Raw genomic sequence first — 23,645 nt, 5'->3', positions numbered from 1 at the left:
AAGAGTGCCCGGCCCAGAGGGCTCTGGCTGTGTGCGCCCTGCTCCCTGTGGGACCCGCGCCCAGCTCAGTCCCCAGGAGAGCTCTGAGCCCTGCCCGTCCTGCAGCCGGAGGGGCGACAGAGACATGAGGCTTTCCCATGCACGGTGAGACATGGAGGGTTTCTGAGGCCACGCCAGCAACCGGGGAGCACCGCCCTCCACAGTCAGGGCAGCTCCCCCAGAGACCCACCACCCAGTGGGAAGCAGGAGAAGGGTGTTATTCCACAGGGGCCTCGCTGCCCCCGCCACCGGCTGACACTCATGGGCAGGCACCTGCCGGCCAGTTACAGCTGACCTACTGGGCGGAGCCCACACGCCTCCTCCGAGGCTCACAACCTCTCCAGGAGCGTAGAGCTGACATTTCTCCACGCACGAAGGAGGACACTAGGCACGGCCTGATGCAGGCACCTGCCGAAGCCAGCCGGGGGCAACGGGCAGGGCTGGAAGCCTGGAGCTCTTCACAGGCCCTGAGCACTGCCTCCCGGTCTCCCTCTCCCTCGCACGCAGGTGCACACACGTGCACGCGCAGCCCCTCCCTCCGGGCTTCCTGTTGCTTCTGCAGGAGCAGTCAACCCCCCACTCTGCCCAGGAGTCCCTGGTGCAGGCTCCTGGTCCCTCCTCGGCACCATCCGGCCACACTCCCCCCTCCTCCCCACCCTCCAATCACTGCCCAGCTTCAGTCCCTTGAGCACCCCTCACGCTCCTTCCCACCTCCTCCCCCCAGAAAACCCTGCCCTTCCCACTCGGGCTGGTTCCCTCCAACCCACCTTCTGGCCCTCAACCCAAGTGACGCCTTCCCTGAGCTCCTCCGGCCTGCAGGCCCCTTCCCAGCACCAGGGCAGCCTCACCCTGGTGGGACCAGTGTCTGCCTGTGGGATCACCCAGGCCCAGCCCACCCCTAGTGAGACTAGCCCATGGCGATGGGTCAATGCCTCTGCTGTCCATGCTGTCCCCATGCCTGCTGTCACGCCTGGCCTAAGAGAAGGCACTCAGTGTGCCAGATGGGAGGGAGGAAGGAGGGGAGGTGGAGGGGAGTCCCCACTTGCAATGAGCCCCCTGGTGTGCCTCTTCTTTTCCCAACCCAGGCTCTCTCACTCTTGCAGGGAGAAGCCATCTAACACCCTCTCTGCAGCGAGCAATGTCCCACCCCATGAAATGTTTGGTAACTGGGCTCCTGGGTGCCAGTGGGAGGGGCGACCCAGGTCCCCTGGCCCAAGAGTCCACCAGGTGAGATGCAACGTGCGCTCCACCCGGGGTCAGAAAAAGGAACCAGAAAAACAAGACGGGTGATTGGAGTCTGTATTTCCCTGAGGGAACAGCTGTTCTGGGCTAATGTCCTCCTGGAATAAACTGTCATTAGTTCATTTAAAAAACCACACAGAGACTAATTATTAACAAATCTGTAGGCTTCTTTTTAGGAGCGCGTATCACCAAGAAGTTGTGCTCCGAGCGGCTGCCCTTCACACCTGCTAGGGAAAGACCATTCACCCCAAAGTCCTCATGCCCTGCTGTCACTGCCTTTCTTGGGGGATTTTTCCCCCCTCGATTTTACTTTTCCTGATGGGTCCCTGCGAGTGGGAAGAAGGGGCTGCATGGTGTCATTACCATACGCTCGAGATAAAGCCAGCATTCACTGAATGTCCCTGGAGCAGGGACATTCTGGAGCTGACAGCAGAACAGTGGACAACAGAAATCCTTACAGAAAAAAGGTACCAACATAGTTCCCAGGCAGCGGGGAAGAGTTGGGAAGATACGAGGAAAGGTGTCACATAAAGATGTCACCAATGTTCACAGTAATGACCTTAAGGAAAGGCGAGCCCCACCAGATCCCCCGGAGGACATAAACGAGAAAGGGCCTGTGCCCCCCCCCCGAGCCCCCCGAGGGGCTGCCCAGACAAGCAGAAGCACGACGCAGACTCTTAGTTTGTTCCATGTTTGGGTTATTGAACAGCCCCCACTACTCACCCTTCCCACTAAAGCAGTGAGACAAAATAATACATCATCCCTAAATCTTCTGTTGCTTCATATTAAGGCAGAACCAGCTACCCATGAGGACTGGGGGGGCAGGGACACCCCAGTGTCCCTGCCCAGACAAGAGGAGCAGGAGGGCCCCACGGTCCACGTGCCGGCTCCTGAGCCCAAGGCCCACCTCAAGCATCATCAACCCAGCATGCTCACGGTGTAACATCCCGGCTGGGGCTGTGACTTGGCCTTTGACCTTGCCCTTTGACCTGGGCCTGTTACGTCCTGACTTCCCCAGCCCCGCTCCCCAATTAGGAAGATAGGCCCAGGGCATCCAGAGGAGTGCCCCTCCCATACCAGCGACCCCGTGAACCAACCCCAGGGCCAACCAGGGGCAAGGGTGGGAAGGTGGGAAGGGATGCCTGATTATCGCCTGGTGGTGCTGATCTCAGGCCAGGAGGAACTCTTTTGGCAACATCATGAGGGCACCAGTGGGAGGCGTGGGTGGCAGAGCCTCAACCCTGCACAGGATCAGAGCCCCCCCCCCCCACCAACCCTGTCACTGGCCAAAATGCTCAGGGGCCACCAAGAGGCCTTGGGTGGAAACTTCTCCATAGTGACAGGCACTGTGCCAAACGCTTTACAGAAACTAACCCACCTGATCCCCACAGCCACCTTCACGGTAGGCACTGCTACAAGTAATCCTCATGTTACAGATGGGGAAACTGAGGCTTGGAGATGTTAAGTGGATCTGTCAAAGTCATGCAGACCCAGGCAGTCTGACATCGAAGAGTCCACGTACCGGCCAGTCCCCCTCCAGACCTCCCGGGGTCGGGCTGCCATGTTAGTGGAGCAAGAGACACTGACATGAATCTGACTGAGCCAAGTCTCTGGGAGCTCAGGAGGTCTCTTGTATCTACTGTGACCTGCCTGCTCCTTCCACCGAGACATGGGGTCTATTTCCCTCTCCTTGGCCTTAAACTGCCCCGTGCCCACTCTCATAGAATTGGGCAGAAATGCAGGTCCTAGACCCAAAGAGGCTCCATGCATTTCCACCACTGCCACGAGACAATGTTGCCGGGTCCATGGACGGTAAGGTACACATGGAGAAGAGGCGCTAGCAGAGCCCAGCCTGGGTCCTAGACCTGCCGGCCTGCAGACACCTACTTGCAGACCACGGATCGCTGGTAGAGAATGAGCTAGACACAACACAGAAGGGGACCAATCTGAGAAGTCCGGTGCTTACAACACAGGGATCCTGTCATCGTACTTGTGAACGTGGTACCGTCAATGTGGCTCGTCAAACTGTGAGCTGGCCGGGTGGGCGATCCAGCTCCCCACATCACGCTCCCCGCACACAGCAGTGCTTACTGCGTCAGCAGATAAATGATCATCAAAGAGTCACAAGCCCAGGATGATAATATATAGCATTTCCCCATCTCCCTGAAACTGACACCCCCTGTGACCTTTGTGACCTTTGCTATGTCTGTGTCTCCTCCTGTCTCAGTGCATGACCATGGCTACTTTACTAATGTCCTAAGGCCATCTTCTGTACATAAATAAATTTGGTTTCATATAGATCATATACGATCACTCTCTACGGAGAACCTGTATCCCCCACCACACCTGGAGTCTAACAAGAAAATAAAGAATGTGGGGCAGGGCCAGGTGACCCCAGCATGGCAGCACCCAGGCACTGAGACAGTTTGGATGCTCGCAAGTGCTCAGAAGCTTTGCACAAAAGACCCTGCTGACAAATGTGCCAAGGTCAGCAAGAACGTGACTCATGTGACTGCAGAAACACAGTCATCCCCGAATTAACATTGCCCGAGACAATGTTTTCCTGCCAAAGGGAAGCAAAAAGATAATTTCTGGCACTTCTCTCTAACTTGATTCAAATCCCCTGAGCTGGTGATTACAAGGCAAAAATTTTTCTGCACGTGGATACAACTTCCAAGAAGTAGTGGGACCAAAAACATAAAGTAGTAACACAACTCATTAGTAAGAGTATTGAGACAGATGGTAACTTTAACAAAGTGTTACATTTAAAACAACTGCATGACAATATATAATAAGTGTATTTATTAGGCCACATGGCTACAGTCCTCCACTTGCGTCTTGGCGGATTCATTCTGTAACCATCCACTGAACAATGTTGGCCTATGTGTGCCGTGCCCGTTAGATAAGGTGCACTGCCAAGCTACCCATCCAGTGACTTGCTCGAACAAACAGGGACACCACCCCAGCCCATTAAAGAGGAAACCTTCAATGACTCTGCCGACAGCTAATTCACTGCCATCACCTTGCCTGACTTTCAATAAATAAATCTCATCCTGGTGGCCATTCTGGTTAAATGAACTGGGAAGTGAAAGAGTATGTCTGCGTCTGTGTGTTCATATGACTAAAGATACATACATGGCTATCAGACGGATTGCCTGAGCCAGGAAAGGGATGAAACACAAGTACCTGTTCCATCTAAGAGACTGAAGCCCTTCAGGTAAGATGTATGAAGGGGCGCAGAGAGAATGGGCCGGGCAGGCAGGGAATAGGTGGGGCAGAGTGGGCGGGGCAGAGTGGATGGGGGAGACAGAGTGGGTGGATGGAAAGGGGTGAGTGGGGCACGGAGTGGGTGGGGTAGGAGGTGGGCGGGGCAGACGGTGGTCTGGTGGGCGAGGCATCAAGCTCCCTGGATTCAAGCTCCTCCCCCAGCCACCTCTGCCTGTATATGTGCCCATGGGTGGGACACTTGGTCTCCCCAGCCCTCCGGCGCTACCTCAAGGGTTTAGAGGAAGGGGAAACAGAAGGAAGCATGATGGCCCCGCGTGGAACACAGAGTTGACAACATGCACATTTTCACTCCAGCTATCAATAATTTACCAGACTGTCAGCTCTGTGAAGGCCAGTGACCTTGTCAGTCTTGTATCCGGGATAAATATTATCAAATAACATTTGGATGGACATAATGTTCAGGCTTAGATCACACATCTTAGTCCAACCTTTAATTTCTTGGTAAAGAAATGTCATGAAACATAATAATTGCTTCAGTCTTCCGGAGATTCCTTCTGCACAATTCTCAAAGGGCAGCCTGCAGGCCACATGCAGTCCCAGATGCGTGGTTTGAGTTGGGGTTTTGTTTGTTATTAGGTTGGTGCGGCAGGGGCCGTGGCTGATTACCTACAGCCACTACGACTATCCCCTCCTTCACCTGCTCTTGTAGGGGTAGCCATGCACCTACCCAAAACAAACAACCAAAAACCAACCAAACAAAACCCCACATTTCCCAGCCCCCCAGCACCTGCCAAGGAGGCATCAGTGGATTGTCCCTGGGTAGGACTCCCAGGAAAGCAGGGTCATGACTCAGCAGGTGGACACCCCTCAACCTGTCACCATCCCCTTCTTCCTGCCCATAAGGTGCCGCACCTCTAGCAGCATCCTGCCACCAGTGGCTTGCAAGAAAGTTGCAGAGCCTTCGACCCTGCAACCAGAAAGCAGGTGTGCTGTCTGAACTTCTGTAAAAGAAAACCCCAATCTTATTTTAGCCAGCGCTGCTTAGCTTTCCTATTACACGAAGCCAAACCAATCCCTAACCGATAAACTTGACAATATCTAACCATCATATTTCACATAAAAATCTGGATGTCCAGCCTCCGGATATAAATAGCGCGATCTGGCAGCCCTAGGTCCGTGCTCCCACAGGGCCCTAATGGGCTCTATGGGAACAGTCCGATCCCTGACTTGCCTGCTGGCCAGGGTGGGACTCCTATAGACCCTGCAGCTCAGGCCCCATGTGAGACAATTTTATAGGACATGGAATAGCTCCCACCTCGCAAATGCAAAATAATAAGTCCCAAATCCTCTGATGTCTATTGGTTGCATTCACACTTTCTCCTTTTGCCTCTCTCCCTGTGACATTTTATGTCCACTGCATAAACGACAATCTGGTTGAAGCACTGGTGGGCGATCCAGAACATTCTCACCCTTCACACCCTCACGGGCAGCTGCAGCTGGTGTGACCACTCCACAGCCCTAAGTGTTACAATGGCTCAGCCATGTCCTTCCAGAAGGTGTCCTTCCCCAAAAGGGCCCTCCAGGCAAACTCACAAAAGTGAAACAACCCCCTCCTCCAAAATACACATTCAAATCTTATTTCAAGACCACCAAGATGCTGTCCCAGAATTATAGCACCAGTGTCAGTAACTTCGAGAAGGTGAGAGGACCCTGGGTGGACTGCAGGTCCGGGGAGGGGTCTGGCAGGCAGCTGGGGAGCAGCGTCTGAGGAGGATCCTCCTGACGAGCCCCGCTGGCTCAGTACGGGCTTACCCACATTCACAGGTGGGGGAAATGAAGCGCAGAGAGGCTGACAGCTTGGCCTTGACATGGACCCAGTTATAGGAGGGGCTGCCAAGGGCCCCGGGAGCTGTCCCTCCCATGCCCCCCCCCACTCTCTCCACAGCGTTCTCTGCCTCCTGCCTTTATTCACAGAAGATGGAATCATCTCGAGGTGATCAGAGAATGTCTGAGGGGACATTTGCCTCCTCGAAGCTGTGAAACCAATGACCGGTGTCTCAAAATTTACTCACAGTCATAGATAATGGCTCAGTAAGCCTCACCTGCCAGGAGTTAGGGACAACAATTACCACCATGTGACATAAAGGAAATGGATGTTCGGAGAAGTGAGGTGACTTGCCCAAAGTCATTTAGCCTGTGTGTGGCAGAGCCAGGACTTGGACCCATCCATCCGGCTCCAGACAAAGTATGTTTGGAGGTCATTGTTCTCTTAGTCAGAGAGCGCCATCCAGCAAGAACCAAACATGGCGTATTTTAATTCCTCTGGGGAAGCTCGCTGAGTTGAAATAAATTAATCTTGTGTGGATAGGAAATGGTCTGTTTGGACACCCTCCCCACCTTTTTTTAAAGATTTTCTTTATTTATTTGAGAGAGAGAGAGAATGAGAGAGAGAGAGCGCGTGAGAGGGGGGAGGGTCCGAGGGAGAAGCCGACTCCCCGCCGAGCGGGGAGCCCGATGCGGGACTCGATCCCGGGACTCCAGGATCATGACCTGAGCCGAAGGCAGTCGCTTCACCGACTGAGCCACCCAGGCGCCCTGGACACCCTCCCCTTAACAACATGAGAAGATCAGACTGAAGGAGGCCAAGGGCCTCTCTAGCATGAGAGCTCTGGACCATGACAATCCCACTCTGGTGAACTCAACCAATTAACAAACATTCACTGGGAAACAGCCAAGTGTAACATAACCAGGAGGACACGGGACAAGGCCCAGCCCTCGGGGGGCTTGCGGTCCAGAGCAGTGCTGCCCAGCACTGTGGGGATGGAATGTTCCAGATCTGCACTATCCAACTTGGCAGCCACCAGCCACATGTGGCTACTGAGTTCTTAAACTGTGGTCAGTGCAACTGAGGAAAGGAAATTTTAATTTTAATGTATTTAACTCAGATTTTAATGGCCACAGGTCGCTAGTTACGGTACTGGACAGCGTTGTCTAGAGGGAGAGACATAATAAACTAGGTTATCAAATAAATCAGTGAGATCACGTCAAAGAGTGACAGAGAGAAGGCAATTGGCAATGGATCAAGAGGGGCGCAGGGTGGAGAGGGGGAAAGCCGGGGCCCTGAACTTGGTGGCTGACCTCCTCATGCCGACAAAGCCCTCCCTGCTCATGGCTTCTGTGTGGCTTTCAGGTGGGAAGGGGGCGGGGAACAGAAATTTCAAAAGTATCTAATCTTTTTCTGTGCAGTACTTTTACCATCAGAAAAAAAAAAAAAACTTTAAGTTTTTAAACTCCGTATCTTTTTAAAGCATGCAGCTTTTCTTTTTAATAAGCCCAAAGAAGCTGACAAGGTAATTACCGCATAGCTCTGCTGCTAATTAAGCCACACGGACACTCTGCCAGGGGCCACAGGGACGTCCCCAGGACTCGGGACTCGGGAGGGGAGCACCAGAGCAAGGAGCCGTGGGAGAGCCACCAGGCGAGAAACGGGGAGCATCTCCCTCATCACCACCGGGCCCTGGGGCTGCAGCAAAGGAGACACCAGAGGGGGCTTACACTTCGGAAAACTTCCTGCCCTGCCTTTTGCTGGACCAGGCAGGGGTACGAGAAGACCTGGGACTCAGTACTGAGGGTCCAGCCAGGAGGTGGCAGGGGCTCCCAGCGGCCAGTGACAGGGAAAAGGAAAGCAGCAAGAGTGCTCCCCAGGGAGGAAGGTGGATGTGTCTGTGTGTCAGTGTGCAGCTCAGGAGGGCACAGGATGCTCTGAATGGCTTCTCTCCCTCTAGACGTGGATCTGCCCCTGCAGAAGGCTGCAGCTGCTGGTCCCCCAGCCACCCTTTGGCTGCGCCTGAGCTGCTTTTCCACGGGGGCCGGTCCAGCTGACCAGCCACAAGCCTCGTCAGCTAAGACCCTGGTGTCTGCTGCCTGCATCCATTCATTCCACAAATGCTCGCTGGAGCCTCCTGCATGGGAGGTCCGTGCTGGGCTCTGGGCCGAGAGGGGGACACGCCACATGGATGACAGACCCCGAGATCCCAGGCAGAGAGGAGCGCCACGAGCAAATCAGAGCTGAGGGACGGGATTGGGGCTAGTTGGGGCAAGGCATCTCCTTTAATCTAGCCGGGTGGACAAGGAGGGCGTTCTGAGGAGGTGACATCAGCCCGAGACCTGAAGGATGGGAAGAGGACAGCAAGACACAGAGGTCCGGAGCTCAGGAGTCAGAGAGGTCAGGGCAGGGCCCCCCACACACTCACGCAGGGACACGCACACGTGGAAGCTGTCAGCAGAGACACTGAGGCCATGGCTGAGTGCTAGACTCAGGGGCTCCCCAGGTGAGCTCACCTGAGCCATTTTACCCCCAGGGGACGCCAGGCGATGTCTGAAGACATTTTTGGCTGTCATAACTAGGGGTTGGGGAGCTACTGTCATCTAGTGGGTGGAGGCCAGGGATGCTAACCATTCTACCTACAGTGCGCAGGACGGCTCCTACCACAGAGAGGGACTGGCCACAAACGTCCACAGTGCCAAGCCTGAGAAAGCCCACCCTCAATCAAAGGTGCCCCACCTGGCTGGCCCTCCAGAGCAGACTCTTTGTAAAGGGAAACGGCCAGGCCCCGCGTAAGCGTTTTAAAAGGCAGCCCCAGCTGACTCTTAGGCCAGTCTCTGGTCCCGCACTGGGGAACCGAGGAGACACCCAGAGGGCAGGGCATGGGGAAAGAAGGCAGCCACGGGCCTGCAGGGACCCCCAGTGTGCTATGCCGGGAAGAGGGGAAGGAGCTGGGGGAGGAGGGAGCCCGAGAGGGAAAAGCAGCAGAGTCCGGGGGAAGGGAGGGTCAGAAAGAGGGACAAGCGACGGGGCAAGGACCGTCAGGGGACGAGACGGAGAAGGCTGAGTAGTGGCACGGGTTGGACAAGGAGGAAGCCTCCAGGTGGGACCACGTCAAGTCCCCGTGAGTAGGAACTCCGCGGAAGGAGGAAAGCTTATGTGTGTGCTGCCTTCCCTTGTTTAAAGCGCAATTTGGGGAGAAGGCCTGGCCACGCCTGTGGGTACAGAGTAGAGATTCACAGAGGGGAGTGTGGCAAAGATGCACACAGAATCCCTAACGCAGTGATGGTGCGACGGAGAGAGTTAGAAGGATGGGCCCTGGGGAGCACCGTTCGCCCCGACACACAGCCCGTGGCCACAGACGTGGCCACTTGAGAGATCTGATGCACTAATAAGGTCACAAAAAGCTGCTCAAGCTCACCGGCAATCGAGGAGCCACAAATTAACACAATGAGCCACCACTGGTCACTCTTTGTGGGGGGGGGGGAAGGAGACTGATGACCTCAGATGTTGGCAAGCCATCAGAGAAAGGGCACTCTCAGAGATTCCGGAAAGAATGTCAATTGGTACATTTTCCAAGGTGCAGTACCACAGAAAGAAAATGTGGGTCCCCTGTGACCCAGACATCCCACAAGATGGGACACACCCTAAAGGAAATGTACACAGGAGCACAAGGAGACTTTGCCTGGGTACCCACAGCCAAGGGGATTGTGATGGGCAAAAACTAGAAACAACACAATTATAGAAACTGAAGAATTTATTCCTTGGCATACTACGCAGGTATTAAAAGAGAGGGAGATAGAGATACACCATGTGACAAGAGCTCCAAGACCCAGTGTGGAGTAGAAACACGAGCTGAAGAACCTTATACACAGGGTTTTCTTAATGCCTTCTTCCAAGAACATGTAGCTATAAACCTACAGGAAAGGTCCCGAAGATCTCCTCTAAACTCATCACGGTGGGAACCTCTGAAGAGTGACAGAGGGATAGTTTATCTTTCCGAGAATGTTCTGAGTTTTTACTAAGAGAATACTGATGCATGAAAAACACATTCGGGGGGGGGGGGACACCTGGGTGGCTCTGTCTGTTAAGTGTCCAACTCTTGATCTCAGGGTTGTGAGTTCAAGCCCCACACTGGGCTCACTAGGCATGGAGCCTACTTAAAAAAATGCATTTGGGGGGTGAGGGTAATGCAACCTTGGGCTGTTTTATAAAAATCTAGAACCCGGACGAAAGGAGGCAACTCTTCTCCTTGACTTTGTACTGGGTTATTCCACAGCTGGTGCACCAGCTTCACCTTTCAGGAGTAGATCTTTAGAGCAGCAGGAGGACAAATGAAGAAATCCTGAAGGGAGGTCAAGATGAGGGCTGGGACTTTTCAGCCCTACTGAAGAAAAGAGCAGATCAGTGTGATAACTGCCCTAAAATAGCAAGCTCTCTGAAACCCCCAGCAACACACACCATGAGACGATCCCACCAGGACTGATGGACTGCAGCCTCCAATAAGCCATCTGAAGAATTTTTAAATAGGTCTGCCCAAAGCAAAGCATGCCCCGCACCAGAAAGAAATGAGTTCCCCATCAAAAGAGGTATGCAAGCATGCCAAGCCAACCAGGCAAGGCTGTTAAAAGAAAATGCTCCCCTAGTCCACCCTTCCTGCTTCAAGCTCCCGGGCTGCTTCCAACTTGAAGGTTTTGATTCTCTTTCTGCCAGAACTCCTCTGCTTAACACAATCCATAAATACTTAATTGCTTAGTATCTTTAGCAAGGTTCTACCACTCACAGAATTATACATGCTATAGACTCTTCACCGCAGACATCTGCTCTCAGGGTCCCATTTTGACCATCTGAGCCAGAGACTAACTCAGGCGTTTGCCCTCCCACGGCACCATGTAAGCACCCAAGCCCTTCCACCTCTCCCTGGTGGACTGGCCCCAGCCACCTGCCGAGCCCACGGTTCCCACCCACGGAGGCATCAACTCACAGACAGCCAAAAAGCTAAATCCTCCATAATTTCCGTTTCAAGTTTGCTTCCTTTTACTGCCAGGGAGACAAAAGGAGCTGGGGAGGATTCTCTCGTGACGAGCCACTCAACTTCCATAATTGGAACAATCATGGATGTGCATCTCCAACACAGAGAAAACCAATCCGTCATGGAGTGCTGAAGGCTTAATCCCCGATTCCTAATAAAAGGATTAATTAAAGCCTTAAGGGTCGGCTTAGGGCAGGCTCTGCTTGAAACTCCAAGGAAATTAACTTGCCCTCCCAGATGTAGAAAAGCCAGGGATTTCCTCTGGCTGGTACCTTAGTTTGACCAAATGACACAGTGTCAATAGTCCTAACAAAGAAATCTTACAAGCCTTGCATGGGTTTATTGTTTAAAATTTCAAATTGGGCCGTCGTGCCCAGAGCTGCCTTTAATAGGTCCCCCTTTGTAGTTAGAGAGTAAAGCTCCTATGTGTTCCAGTTAAGTGAAGGAATCCCTCCCCACAAAGCCTGCGTTCACCCCAGCCCCGGGGATTATCTTGATTTTGATGCCCACTGTTTAACGTGATCAAGTCCCCATCTGGGGCCGGTGCATTTAGAGAGAATAAGTCTTCTAAGGAAGGTAAGGGCAACTTAGGGTCGAAACATCATCTATGAGGGGATTGTGCTTCTCTAAGATAGGAAATTGAGTCCAGCACCTTGATACCAAAACATCAGCTTTGATTCTTTTTTTGAACCCTGCATTTCAGAAGCTCAGACTTCTCTCTGTGAAGTGAAAATTGCCTTCTGGTGGAGAAAGGTTTTAATGATCACTTTGCTTCCTGCGTCTCCATGGTGACAGGCCCCGCGCAGCCCACCCCCTCCTGCTTTATTAGGCCTTTCTTCCTCTCTGGAAAGTAATCAATCAAGCCATATAGACGCCTTTGTAACCGGGTTTATCACCTAAACAATCGACGCTGACGCGGGGGCGGGGGAGCGGACAAAGTCCATATAATGTAATGAAACCGGGCTCCGTCCTGGCGCACGCCCTTCATCTCCCTGCTCGCCGCTCCGCCGGGCACACCTGTCCCGAGAGGCGGGCGGGCGCGCCCAGGTGCGCCAGGCCCCGCCGGAGTTGGGCGTCCAGCCGAAGCCCCCGTGCGCCGCGGCCGCGGGAGCGCTGCCCTGCCGGGCCGGGGCCGCCGGGGCCTCCGCCCCGGAGAGGGAGGCAGAGCTCGGAGCCAGCGCTGGCAGAGGCGGCCACAGGTCTGACTCTCTTCCCCCAACTGGTCAGCACCCAAGGCAGGGCAGCCCCTCGGAGGGGACCGCGGAGCCCACAAGCCTGCAAGGAGGGCCGATGCGGAGCGCCCGGCTCTGCCCGGGAAATCGGTTCTTTTCCGGACAAAGGGCTCCGCGGCGCCCCGGGCGCGTTCCTGGAGACGCGAACTGCGGAGCCCGAGCGCCCGGGTCCTGGCGCGGCTCCCCGATTGCAGAGCGCGGCGCGGAGCGGCGCCGGGGACGAGCCCAGCGCCGCCTGCCCCCCGGCCTGCCCACCTGCCCGGCCGCCCTCGCCCGGCCCGGTTACCTGGGTTCTCCCCGGCGTCGGCGGAGGAGGTGGCCGAGGAGTCGGTGAGAACGCTGGGGTCACTCTGCGAGCGGCCCCGCGACACGAGGCAGCCGCTCCCGTCCTCGGACGCGGCCATGGGCCTGGCCGGCGCGGGGGCAAGGTGCTGGAATCAGAGCATCCGCGGCGGCCAAGGTCACAGGCGAGGGGGCTGGAGGGGGCGTCTTTTTAAAAAGGAAAATCAAAAAGGACAGGGAAAGGGAAGGAGCCGGGGGACAAGGCCAGACTGGCTTCAGGGTGAGACAATGGCCTCGCGGCTGCAGCCAGCCGCATCCCGGCGCGCGCGGCCTCGCTCTGCTATTTATTCGTGTTTATTCCCATTCTTCAGTCTATATTCCAGGAAAAAAAAAAAGTTGAACCAGGAAATAAAAACTTTTTCTTGTCAGTGTTTATTGCGTGCTTGGGGCAGGGGGTGATGTCCAGGAATTTCTGGGGGCGCTCCCTCCCCCCACCCCACCCCCCACCCCCCCGGGGGAAAAAAAAGGGAAAAAGGAAAATCTTTGCTCTTGCAATTGCTTTAATCTGAAAGCTGTTCTTGGAGCATCTGTTGGAAAACATTAGGATTCTCCCATCATGCCGTGCGAGAGGAGCATGACGTCACGAGAGAGGGGAGTGAGAGCCAGCGCCGTGATGGGGAGGGGTCTCATATACCTGGGCTGCCTGCCGCCTGCCCAAGGGAGGTGGGGGGGCTGATCATGAGTTATGAACTGCCTACCCCCCACCCCAGCAGAGCTCTAGAAACATGAACGCTTCCAGTCCCACTTCCTCCCCTCCCCAGTGGCAGGGGAGGAGACCCTGAGGGTGCCTCCCTTGGAGGCAGGGCCTAATCTCCACCAGCAGCTTCAGGCAGCTAGCTTGTCTCCCCGCCCTCCCTCTCTTGGGGATATGGAGGCCAGTAGGTCCTCCTGCCCAGACTCCACCAGGGTGGGGGGGTGCCCTCCAGAGCTTTATCCCTGCAACCTTAACCCCTTCTCCACTGCCCACCCTGCTTCCTCCAGGCCCTCAGCCCCCTGCCTGGGAAGAGACAGGCAGCACAGGCCCCTGGTGCCTTCCAGGGACGCCTCCCCCAGATGCCTAGATGGAGTTGATGGGCCAGGCAGTGAAGGTGACATCCCCTAGGACTGCCACTTACAGAGGTGCCCTCCAAAGTGCTAATGAGCAATTCTCACCATTCCAGATAGTGGCATGGGGGGGGGGGGCACAGGCAGCTCCAGCGTCTCCCGCTAAGGCCTGGGGGACAGGAAAGGTAATGAAAAGAGGAAAGCCCAATAAAGGCGCAGGGAAGGATTGGGTGTGGCACAGAGCCAGGCCTCGGAAGGTGCCCAGAGGAGGGGGCATTTCACCAGGGACACCGCGGGAGGCTGCTCCCGCCGAACACTGGCCGTGTGCAGAGGCCGAGCATAGACGCTACCATGCTGTGATCCAGTCTCAGCCCCTCAGACAACTCCAGGGGGCAGGCCCCGCTGCAGAGGAAGAAACTGAGATCAGAGGTGGGGCTCGCCAGGGGTCCCACGGCTGGCGACAGCAATGCAGGGCCTGCGACTTTCCGGGGGCTGTTCCTCCAGATTTGGTCAGCCCCTAAAGCAGGACTGGGGTGTATGGGGAGCACCCTGGCAATGTTGGATGAACCCCAACGAAGGGCCAAGGACAGAACCAAGAAGTGGGGAAATAACATGGATGCTCGCTCCACACACAGCTTTGGACTGTCAGCAGCAGTAGCCTCCAGAGCAGGCATGCATGCGTGCATTCATTCATTCATTCATTCATTCCAATAACCCGCAGAGAGTCTAGTGCATGCTGGGCACCACATCAGGCATTACGAATCCAGCAGTGACCAAATGCAGAAACAGCCCCCACAGTGGGTCGTCCAGGATGAGAGGGGAGGGTGGAGCTGAGAATGATCACCAACAAACCAAGGGATGCCCCCCAAAACAGTTACAGTTGACAATACCATGAAACAAAGAGGAGACGGGGAGGACACTTTCCTAAATACTTTTTATCCACATAGAAATGTGCCAGATAGTGATGTGCCCAGCTCTGGGCTGAGCACTTTACTCGGGGCATTGTTTCTTCCTCAAGGCACCTGAGGAGGTGAGAGCAACTAGAGTCCTCACCTCAGACATGAGGGCAAGTCAGAGAGGTGAGTGGCCTGCCCGGGTCACAAGCCAGAACTGGCAGGGCCTAGGCCTACTGGCCCAGGGTGTCTCCAAGTGGGTCTTCAGGCAGCCCCCCAAGAGCCAAGCTGAGTCCTGGCCCCACGGGTGGGCTTTCGAACCCCCTACCAAGCACACCATCAACACCTCCCACGCGGAGGTGAGAAAGTCAGCAGCAGGCAGAGATGGAGCAGCGGGGTGGCAGGAGGATGGCAGCCCAGGGGTGCGTCCCAGAGAAGAAAGAGGGCACCAGGGCCTCCAGCTATCTGCCGACCCCCCACCACTCTCAGAACCCGTGCTGCTACTGACATTAAGAGTTTGCTTTAAATCAGGAGCGCCTGGGTGGCTCAGATGGTTGGGTGTCTGCCTTCGGCTCAGGTCATGATCCCAGGTCCTGGGATCGAGTCCCGCATCGGGTTCCCCGCTCTGCGGGGAGTCTGTTTCTCCCTCTCCCTCTGCCTCTCCACCTGCTTGTGTGCTCTCTCCCTCTCTCAAATGAATAAAATCTTTTTAAAAAGATGATTCTTTAAATTAATTCTTGGCACTTACATGCATTTTAAAGGAAACCCTCACCGCTGCCCCAGCACCAGAGGTGGCCTCCCTGTCATCTACAGGAAGGACTACAGTGCTGACTGGGACCCGCCAGCCAGGTCCACTATGGGCTCCAGCTTCACTGAAAAGGGAGATGAGCAAGGGTGGGACAGGCGTTCAAACACTTAGGACCAAACAGAGATGTTCTTAATGCGACCAGAAGGACACAGCACGGAAAAAAAAATTTTAAGGGAGCCAATGTTCCTAAATGCCTGTCCGTGCACCACCCAAGATAATTTCTAGTCTCTTCAGTTGGTCTTCACTGCAATGCCATTCCCAATACCCCCCCGAAACGTAGGGGCAGGACACCAAAGCACATGATGGGGCGCCTGAGTGGCTCAGTTGGTTAAGCGTCTGCCTTCAGCTCAGGTCATGATCCCAGGGTCCTGGGATCGAGCCCCGAGTTGGGCTCCCTGCTCCGTGGGAAGCCTGCGTCTCCCTCTCCCTCTGCCTCTCCCCCTGCTTGTGCTCATTCTCTCAAATAAATAAAATCTTTAAAAATAAAAAATAATTTAAAAAAATAAAAGCACATGAAAGAAGATTTGGCATTTGCTCCAGGAGTGGAGAGGCAGCAGACAAGAGTGACAACCAAGATTTCGTTTCTTAAAAAATATGCTTTAGCAAAATATTGTGATTTGTCAGAGCTGAGGAGACATGCAGCTTGTCGTTGTATTTTTCTCCGGCTTTGAAATGTTCCATGATAAAAATAGCTTAAAGGTAAAAAAGAAAAAAAAAAGGTGACCACTGCTACTGGTCAAAAGAAACTAGTCTGCTGGCTAAGTGCCTTCAGGAGAGACCGACCTTCCAAGTGAGTCAGCCCCAGAGCAGGAGCGGCCGGAAGTCTGGGAGGATCTGGCCCATGAGTGGCAGAAGGCCGCTGTCCACAGGAGGTCCCAGCCTCGAGAATCCTCAAGGGATCTTTGTGAACGTTACCAACTATCCCTCCTCAACGGGATCCCTGTAAGCACCTGCTGGAAACCTTACAGGAACCAACAAGGCCGCATAACACATAAACAACCCCAAAGCCCATCCACTGATACATGGATAAATACGACGTGGCGTACCCACCGTCACATTATTCAGCCCTAGAAGGGAAGAGAACACAGATACCTGCTCTAACATGAACGGACCTTGAAACGTCACTCCAAGTGGAAGAAGCCAGTCACAAAGGAGGACATACTGCATGACCTCATTTACGCGACATGCCTTCAGAGACAGGCAGATGAGTGCTTGCCTTGGGCTAGAAGTTTGGGGGGGGATGCGGAAACAGTGCTGAGTTTGGAGCTTCCTTTTGGGGTGACAGAAATGTTCTAAATGTTCTAAAGTTAGATTATGGTGAGGACTTCACAACTGTAAATATATTAAAAACCGTTGAATGTTATACTTTAAACAGGTGAACCTTATGACACATACATTATTGCAATAAAGCTGTTTTAAACACACACACACAGCAGATAAAAATACCTAGGCTGGGCTTTGGATTTGAAGATGACTGGGTTTGCTTCTCACCTTTGCAGAGTGTAACCATACCTAAAACCTCTCCTGTCTCTGCCCAGAGCTTCAAATCAGGCTAAAGTCCTGTCCGGGGTCATCCTTCTGGTCCTTAATCAGAAAACCCAAAGCTATTTCTTGACTCCAGCAGCCATGATAACCCCAACATAGTGGCCTCCAAGAACTACAAAGAACCAAAGTCAGTTAAATTTGTCCCTTCAACAAACACTAAGTGGTGAAGGCCAAAGGAAGGTCTTCCTCTACCTGGGGCAGTCAGGAGGGACATCATGGTGTAGGTGACCCTGGGCATGGCAGAGACGCGCAGGAAGTGTAGGAAGTGTCCACTGTCATCAGGAAGTAGGGGAAAGGGGCTGCAAGGAGCCCAATCTCACCCACACATGTCTCTAGAGTTGGTTTTATTCTCATACAGTGTGCAGATTAAGACCTATTTTGTGCCAAAACACATGATTTTCCTGGAATATCACAATGAACAAAATCTGATTGGTCCGTGGCTTCGTGAAGCTTGTGATCTTGAGAAGACAGGATTCACACCTAAGCCATCAGTCAGTCCACGGATGTCAGTGAGCGCATTGCTGGGCACACCTCACCTGGGCAGGGAGGAGCCCGGGCTGAGGAAGTGATGCTCCTCCTGAAGCTGAAGGCTCCGTGGGGATTAACCAGACAAGTCAGAGAGGAAGCGGGACCCAGGCAGAGGGACCAGTCTGGGCAGAGGCCAGGAGGTGGGAGCAGCATGGGGCTCTGAAGTCCCCAAAAAGAGGCAGAGTGAGGGGCTGGGGTGCAAGCCAGGCTGGAGAGAGGGGCAGGATACAGACCACGCAGTATCTTGTGCTGCTCCTTAGAGTCTGGATTTTGTTCCAAGGATGGTGAAAAGCAGCTGATGGCAGAAGTGAGTCTCCAGAACTCACTCACTGGCTGCTGATGGAGAAGGGACCTCGGGCAGGGGAGAGGGACGAGGGGGCCGGCAACCATCCAGGCGGGCATGGGGGTGCCGAGGCCAGATTCCGTGTGCTGCAAAGGTGGTCCCAGCAAGTTGGCAAGGGAGTGGCTATGGAGGGATGGGACGTTGCGGGGGGGGCACAGGTGACTCCCAGACTGTTGACTTTTGATGATTAACTGGATCTGGGCTGCAGGGACGTCAAGGTGCCCGTCACATCTGATATTGACAACGAGATGGGCACAATGCTGTTTCCAGGGTGCAGAGGGTCACCGAAAGGCCAGAAGGGGGCAGCCAGACCAGGAGCCCCATTTGGACGAACTGCATGAGACATGATGTGGAAGAGCCTGCGGCCTTGGCTCAACACCCACCGAGACTCACGGATACCGTCTGTTCCTTCCGTGAAGGGACACGAGCTCCAGGGTCCCGCAGACCCTCTGCTACCAGCCACAGCCCCAGTGACACCTCATCTTAGAATGAGCATGGTCACTCCTGCCTGGCTGCTCCACGAGGGTCATTCCAGGGGTCCGGTGGCAAGTGCTGACCCCACCCTATGGTGCCTCTCCCAGGACCCCCTTGCCCCGTTGCCTGTCCACCAAACACACGTAAAAGGCACCCAGAGGGCACAGCAGCGGGGCAGTGAGGCACAGCCAGCCACCAACATGAGGCTACAGTCAGCAGGCGCTCAGATGGTTACACCAGCACCTACCGGCTTCTTCCCCCCGCCCCTCGTGCTTCCAGGAGCCCCAGAATCTGGGCGGCTGGGGTTTCAGCACCATGAGCTCAGGGATCTTGGTCAAGTCTGCTCACCCAAGAACGTGCCTGGCATGTCGCGGGCACCCAGGAAACAAATACATGTTGGCGGAGCTAATGCACAGACGCACACGGTGGGCGTGAGATCCCGACTCCAGGGCGGAGGGCTCAGCCTCCCCACGGCCCGCATCTGTAGGAACAGAATCATCTTCCTCTGACTGGCTTATTTCTATTAGCATGATACTCTCTAGATCCACCCATGTCGTTGCAAATGGCAAGATTTCACTCCTATGTGGAATTTAAGAAACAAAACGAATGAACTAAAGAAAAAAGAGAGAGAGAGAGAGAGAGAAACCAAGAAACAGACTCAACTTCAGAGAACGCACTGATGGTTCCCAGAGGGGAGGTGGGAGGTGGGTGGGGCTGGGGGCTGGGGACGAAGGAGTGCATTTGTCACAAGGAGCACTGGGTAGTGTGTAGAATTGTTAAAGCACTATATCGTACACCTGAAACTACATAAGTCTGTCTGTTGGCTACACTGGAATTAAAATTTTTTTTAAAAAAAAAGGAACAGAATCAAGCCAGCAAACTCAATCCCTTACAAATCACAGCTCAAGCCGCCGTCTCTGTCCAAGCTCTTAGGGAACCAAGGGAGGAGGGACAAGAGGGCCAACCCCAGGGTGGGGACTGGAGGCCAAGGGACCAGCGAGGGACCAGCCAAATGCATCTCGGGCAGCAGAGCCCGGCAGTAAGGAGGGGAGCAGCGCCCTCTGCTGACCACTGGAGAAGCGACACCCAACGCGTCCCCCGAGGGGCCTCCTGGACCTGGCCTGGGGACTCAGCCTAGCACTTGGTTTCTTCCGCCCTTTGGCCACATTCTTGATGGGGTCTGCCCCTGCAGCCATATCCATAAGGCTGCCCAGGGTGGTACTTCAGGCAAAGCCAGCTAGGGCTCTTTTTAAAAACACATGCAACTCTTTTAAAACAAAACCCTCCGTTTTACCAACCATGCTCTCCGTACCGAAAGGCGCCGGCAGCCAGAGCTGGCCTGGGAGACCCTCGACTTCCCAGCGATGCCCCCAGCCCTCCTAAGAGTACTGTCCACTCTCAGACTGTCCAGCAAAGCCCTTCCAAGCAGGAGCTGAAGACCCAGGCATGAGACGGGGTTCAATGGCTTCCCCTGGGTGGCCTCAGGTTTGCCACACTGCCCCTGTGCCCCGTGTTTTGAGTGAGGGGACAGCCTCACTCTCTGGGTCTGGGCATTGGGCACAGTGCCCAGCACCCCGGACACCTCCATATGTGCTATAGCAACGCACCGTCTGGGGCAAGACTTCCGATATTGTCGAAGGCGCCCCACGCACATGCAGGTAGCCAGGGGTCAGCAGGTAGGTGGCGGCGATGGATTTGGGGCAAGAAGCACAACCAGGGGAGAGATGAGAGCACTCCCTACAGGAAAGCAGAGAACAGCGCAGTGGGCTCTGGCTAATCCGGGCCAGGGGTGTGTGGGCAGCACAAAGCTATGACCCTCGGGGGAGCTTTTCTCCAGGCACTGCACATCCTATGCATTTCCCTTGCTGCGTGTGTTTGGTGGGGAGGTGGGGCACGCCCTGTCTCCAGCTGATGAACAGAGAGGGGCCGGCTTCCGAGGCCTCCGGGAAACACTGCTACAGACCAGAGGGCCACTTACAGAAAAGGCATTTGCTGTTGGGACCGTTGCTGAGAGCTGGGCTCCTGCTTCCTGCCTCGGAGTGTCCTGTGGGGTCTGCAGCCTCGGCAGCCAGCCCGCGACCCTGCAGTACCACACGTACGATGGCATGCCCGCTACCGCAGACAGAGACCTCAGGTGGCCTCCCTCCAGATCTTGTGTGCAGAGAGCGAACCTCCTACGACTCCTGCCACTGCTCCTGGGTTTTCAGTTACTTTACGTGTAGACCTTAGTCTGTGCCGTTCTAAGCACTTTATAATTACTAATGTGGCTAGTGCTAAAAGTCACCAAATATGGGAGGTCCTCCTACATTCCCATTTTGCAAGTGGGACGCAAATTGCTTAGTACTTGCCTGGAGAGCAGAGGCAGGATTTGAACCCAGGTCCTCTGCTCCCGAGCTCAGGCTGTTACCACATCAAGCACAGCCTCAGTGGCACACGCAGGGACTACCCGCTTTCTCAGTCCCCCAAAAGCCACTGACTTGACGATGATGACAGAAGATTTAACAACTGCATTTCTGCAATCATACGGCTTACCGAGAACCTGACATGCGTGATTCACAATCCTGGGAGGCTGGCATCACTGTCCTCTTTCTAGGAACCGTGAAGGTGAGCCCCCGAGAGGGTGTGACTTACCAAAGGTCCCAGAGCTAAAAAGTGACAGCGACAGGACAAGACCCCTAGCATCTTTCCGCTGTGCCCGCTCATCCCTGATGCCTCCCATCCCGCCCGATAACTCACCGTGACCCCAGCCTAGCCTGAAGCCATTTGCATGGGCAAACACACTCAGAACCCAACTCCAGTCCTGGCCCCATCGGGCTTGCTGACAGACCAGCTAATGCCGGAGCAAGAGGGCTGGCTGCCTCTGCCAGGACGAAACCCAACCTGTCCCTCACACAGCACAGACATCCCCTGTCATCTACTCCACGGGGACCCACATGCACAGGAAGATACAAACAAGGCAGATAAAGTGAAAACAACCTAATGTCTCTCAAAGCCTAATGGCTGATCTTGGATAGATCCAAACTGGGGGGTGTGACATAGAGGCTTTTTTTTTTTTTTTTTTTTAATGAAATGAATCTGTGTGTGGTTACTTCCAGGGCAAGTGGATACATTGCATACCAACAGTGCCAAATGCCAGAATCATGCTGCACGTGCTTAGACGTGGGGTTCTGGGCTGCCCCGTCCCCTGCTGCCCAAGTGGCTGCCTCCAGGAGCGGCTGCTCACCCAAACTCCCCACCAGAGGTGCTCTCATTTGTGTGGGGAGAAGGAGATCATGAAACGTTTGTGTGATCGTCACGTAAAAGATGAATAAAAGGGCAAACCTCTACCCCTGTTCTGCAGCTATGCTTTTGCTGCAGGAACCGTCAGGTCATTTCACTCTTTGCCTTTTAAGAAAAGGTAATTCATGTTTAACTAATGGTCTTTGTCACCCAAACACTTAATTCTTCCTCCAAAAAAAGTGTACATTTTAATATGTTCACCAGATCGATATTCTGAAGAGAAATGTTTCTCTTCCCGTGGGAGACGGCAGAGCAGGGCTGACTGACCTAACCGTAGAACAGATTGATATCACCAACACCCTGTCATAGAAATGGCAGACGGAGCGCTTTACACCGTAACAGTCCAAACACAGCACTGAGTTGATCTATAAATTACAGAAAATCCATAGCGCTAGGTTTATAGGTAGTACTTTAAAAATACATCCTAAGTCCCGTGGCTGGAGTGATAATCCCAAGAATCCACTTGTACAAACCCATAAATAATGCTGATAACGTCTGTATTTTCAGAGAAGCCGTGATCTCTTTCAGAGGCCGGCGCTCATTAAAACTGATGTGAGTTCTCAAGCCGGTGGGCCGACAGGGACTTCGAACATGAGGGAGCAATCATTTAGGAAATCAGACTTCAGCATCCCCACCAGACTCCTGCCAATCCCACACCAGTACCAGGGATTTCTGCAGCCTCTTGGGGGGACAGCACTGATTTCTGGGTTTAGCAGAGGACACTTCAGTCAGCCCCTGGGGTACAGCAGCTACTCCTGGTGTCTCACAATGGAGTCTGGAGAGTTTCTGACCCTCTTGGTTCTTTTCCAGGGCTACTCGGGGGACCCATGTGTCTACTCATGCCGTGGCATAAAAGAGAACCTCAGAGTTTTAGGACAATGGGCCTGGAAGGCTATCAGCAGGAGGGAACAGAGGTGCAGGAATCTCAAGTGGGGTTGGCCCTGGCTCCCACCAGGACCTACAGGAGACGGTGAGGACGAGAATCTGGTCCTTTATTTAGATCTAGGCAGGGGCCCAAAGACCACACAGATCCACCAGGCTTGGTCTGAGAGAAACATCCTGGAGAACATAAGACCCTGTGTTGGGTTTGATTGATTGATTTGCTCATGCATTGATTCATTTGTCACTCATTCATAGTATGTGAAAGGCATTATGCAGGGGGGCCGGGGAGCGTGCTCCTGACAATAGCATGTGCAAAGGCCCTGAGGTTGGGCAGTTTGAGCAGCTGGGAAAGGGCTGGGTAGCAGGGAGTGGGTGGGCAGAGAGGCCCGAGAACTCAAAGGGCCTCGTGACCCATGGGGTGGAGCATGAATTTTATCCAGGGAGGAACAAAAAAAACCCAACAGGGTCTCCAGACAGGACTGAGACAGGATTTAACTTCTCTCAGGACATTATGGGGCCACTGGGTGGAAGGTCAAGTGGAGGGAGGCGAGAAGGGGCCAGGAGACAAAGGGCTGCATGGGGACCGCTGCATCCAACATGGAGGATGGGGAAATTCAGGGCAGTGTGCAGAACCAGATACACTCTATATTCTGCCAACTCCTCATCCAAATGTATCTTGCAGCTACAACTGTAATAAAGAAAAAAATCCTATACACCATCACTATTAAAATACAGATAATTAACAACGGATTTATGTGCTAAGTTAGAGGGAGGTTTCTGTTCCAGTGTTAGGATTCCTCCAAGCGGGACTCAGCCGCCCAGCCCCCACACGCTCGTGCAGCTGGGGCAAGGTGGTCCCACGAACTGGAGTCACCTCACTCACCCCATCCGTACTGAGCAGCTCCCTGT

The 23,645-nt window shown here is 54.2% G+C and overlaps 1 protein-coding gene across 1 annotated transcript in view; it reads right to left on the bottom strand.

Moving 5' to 3' along the window:
* Window positions 1–13,002, bottom strand: part of PHACTR3 (phosphatase and actin regulator 3) — a 206,762-nt gene extending 193,760 nt beyond the window's left edge. Inside the window, exon 1 of the mRNA XM_028089174.1 lies at window positions 12,885–13,002. Coding sequence (XP_027944975.1) covers window positions 12,885–13,002 — 118 coding nt within the window. The remainder of the gene's footprint in view (window positions 1–12,884) is intronic.
* Between the last annotated feature and the right edge of the window lie 10,643 nt (window positions 13,003–23,645).

Source organism: Eumetopias jubatus, unplaced genomic scaffold (assembly GCF_037043125.1).
Source record: "Eumetopias jubatus isolate StellerSeaLion01/CBP00866 unplaced genomic scaffold, mEumJub1_p1.0 scaffold_9, whole genome shotgun sequence".
Taxonomy (NCBI): domain Eukaryota; kingdom Metazoa; phylum Chordata; class Mammalia; order Carnivora; family Otariidae; genus Eumetopias; species Eumetopias jubatus.
Note: the sequence above shows the minus strand (reverse complement) of the source record. Positions and strands in the feature narration are given on the sequence as shown.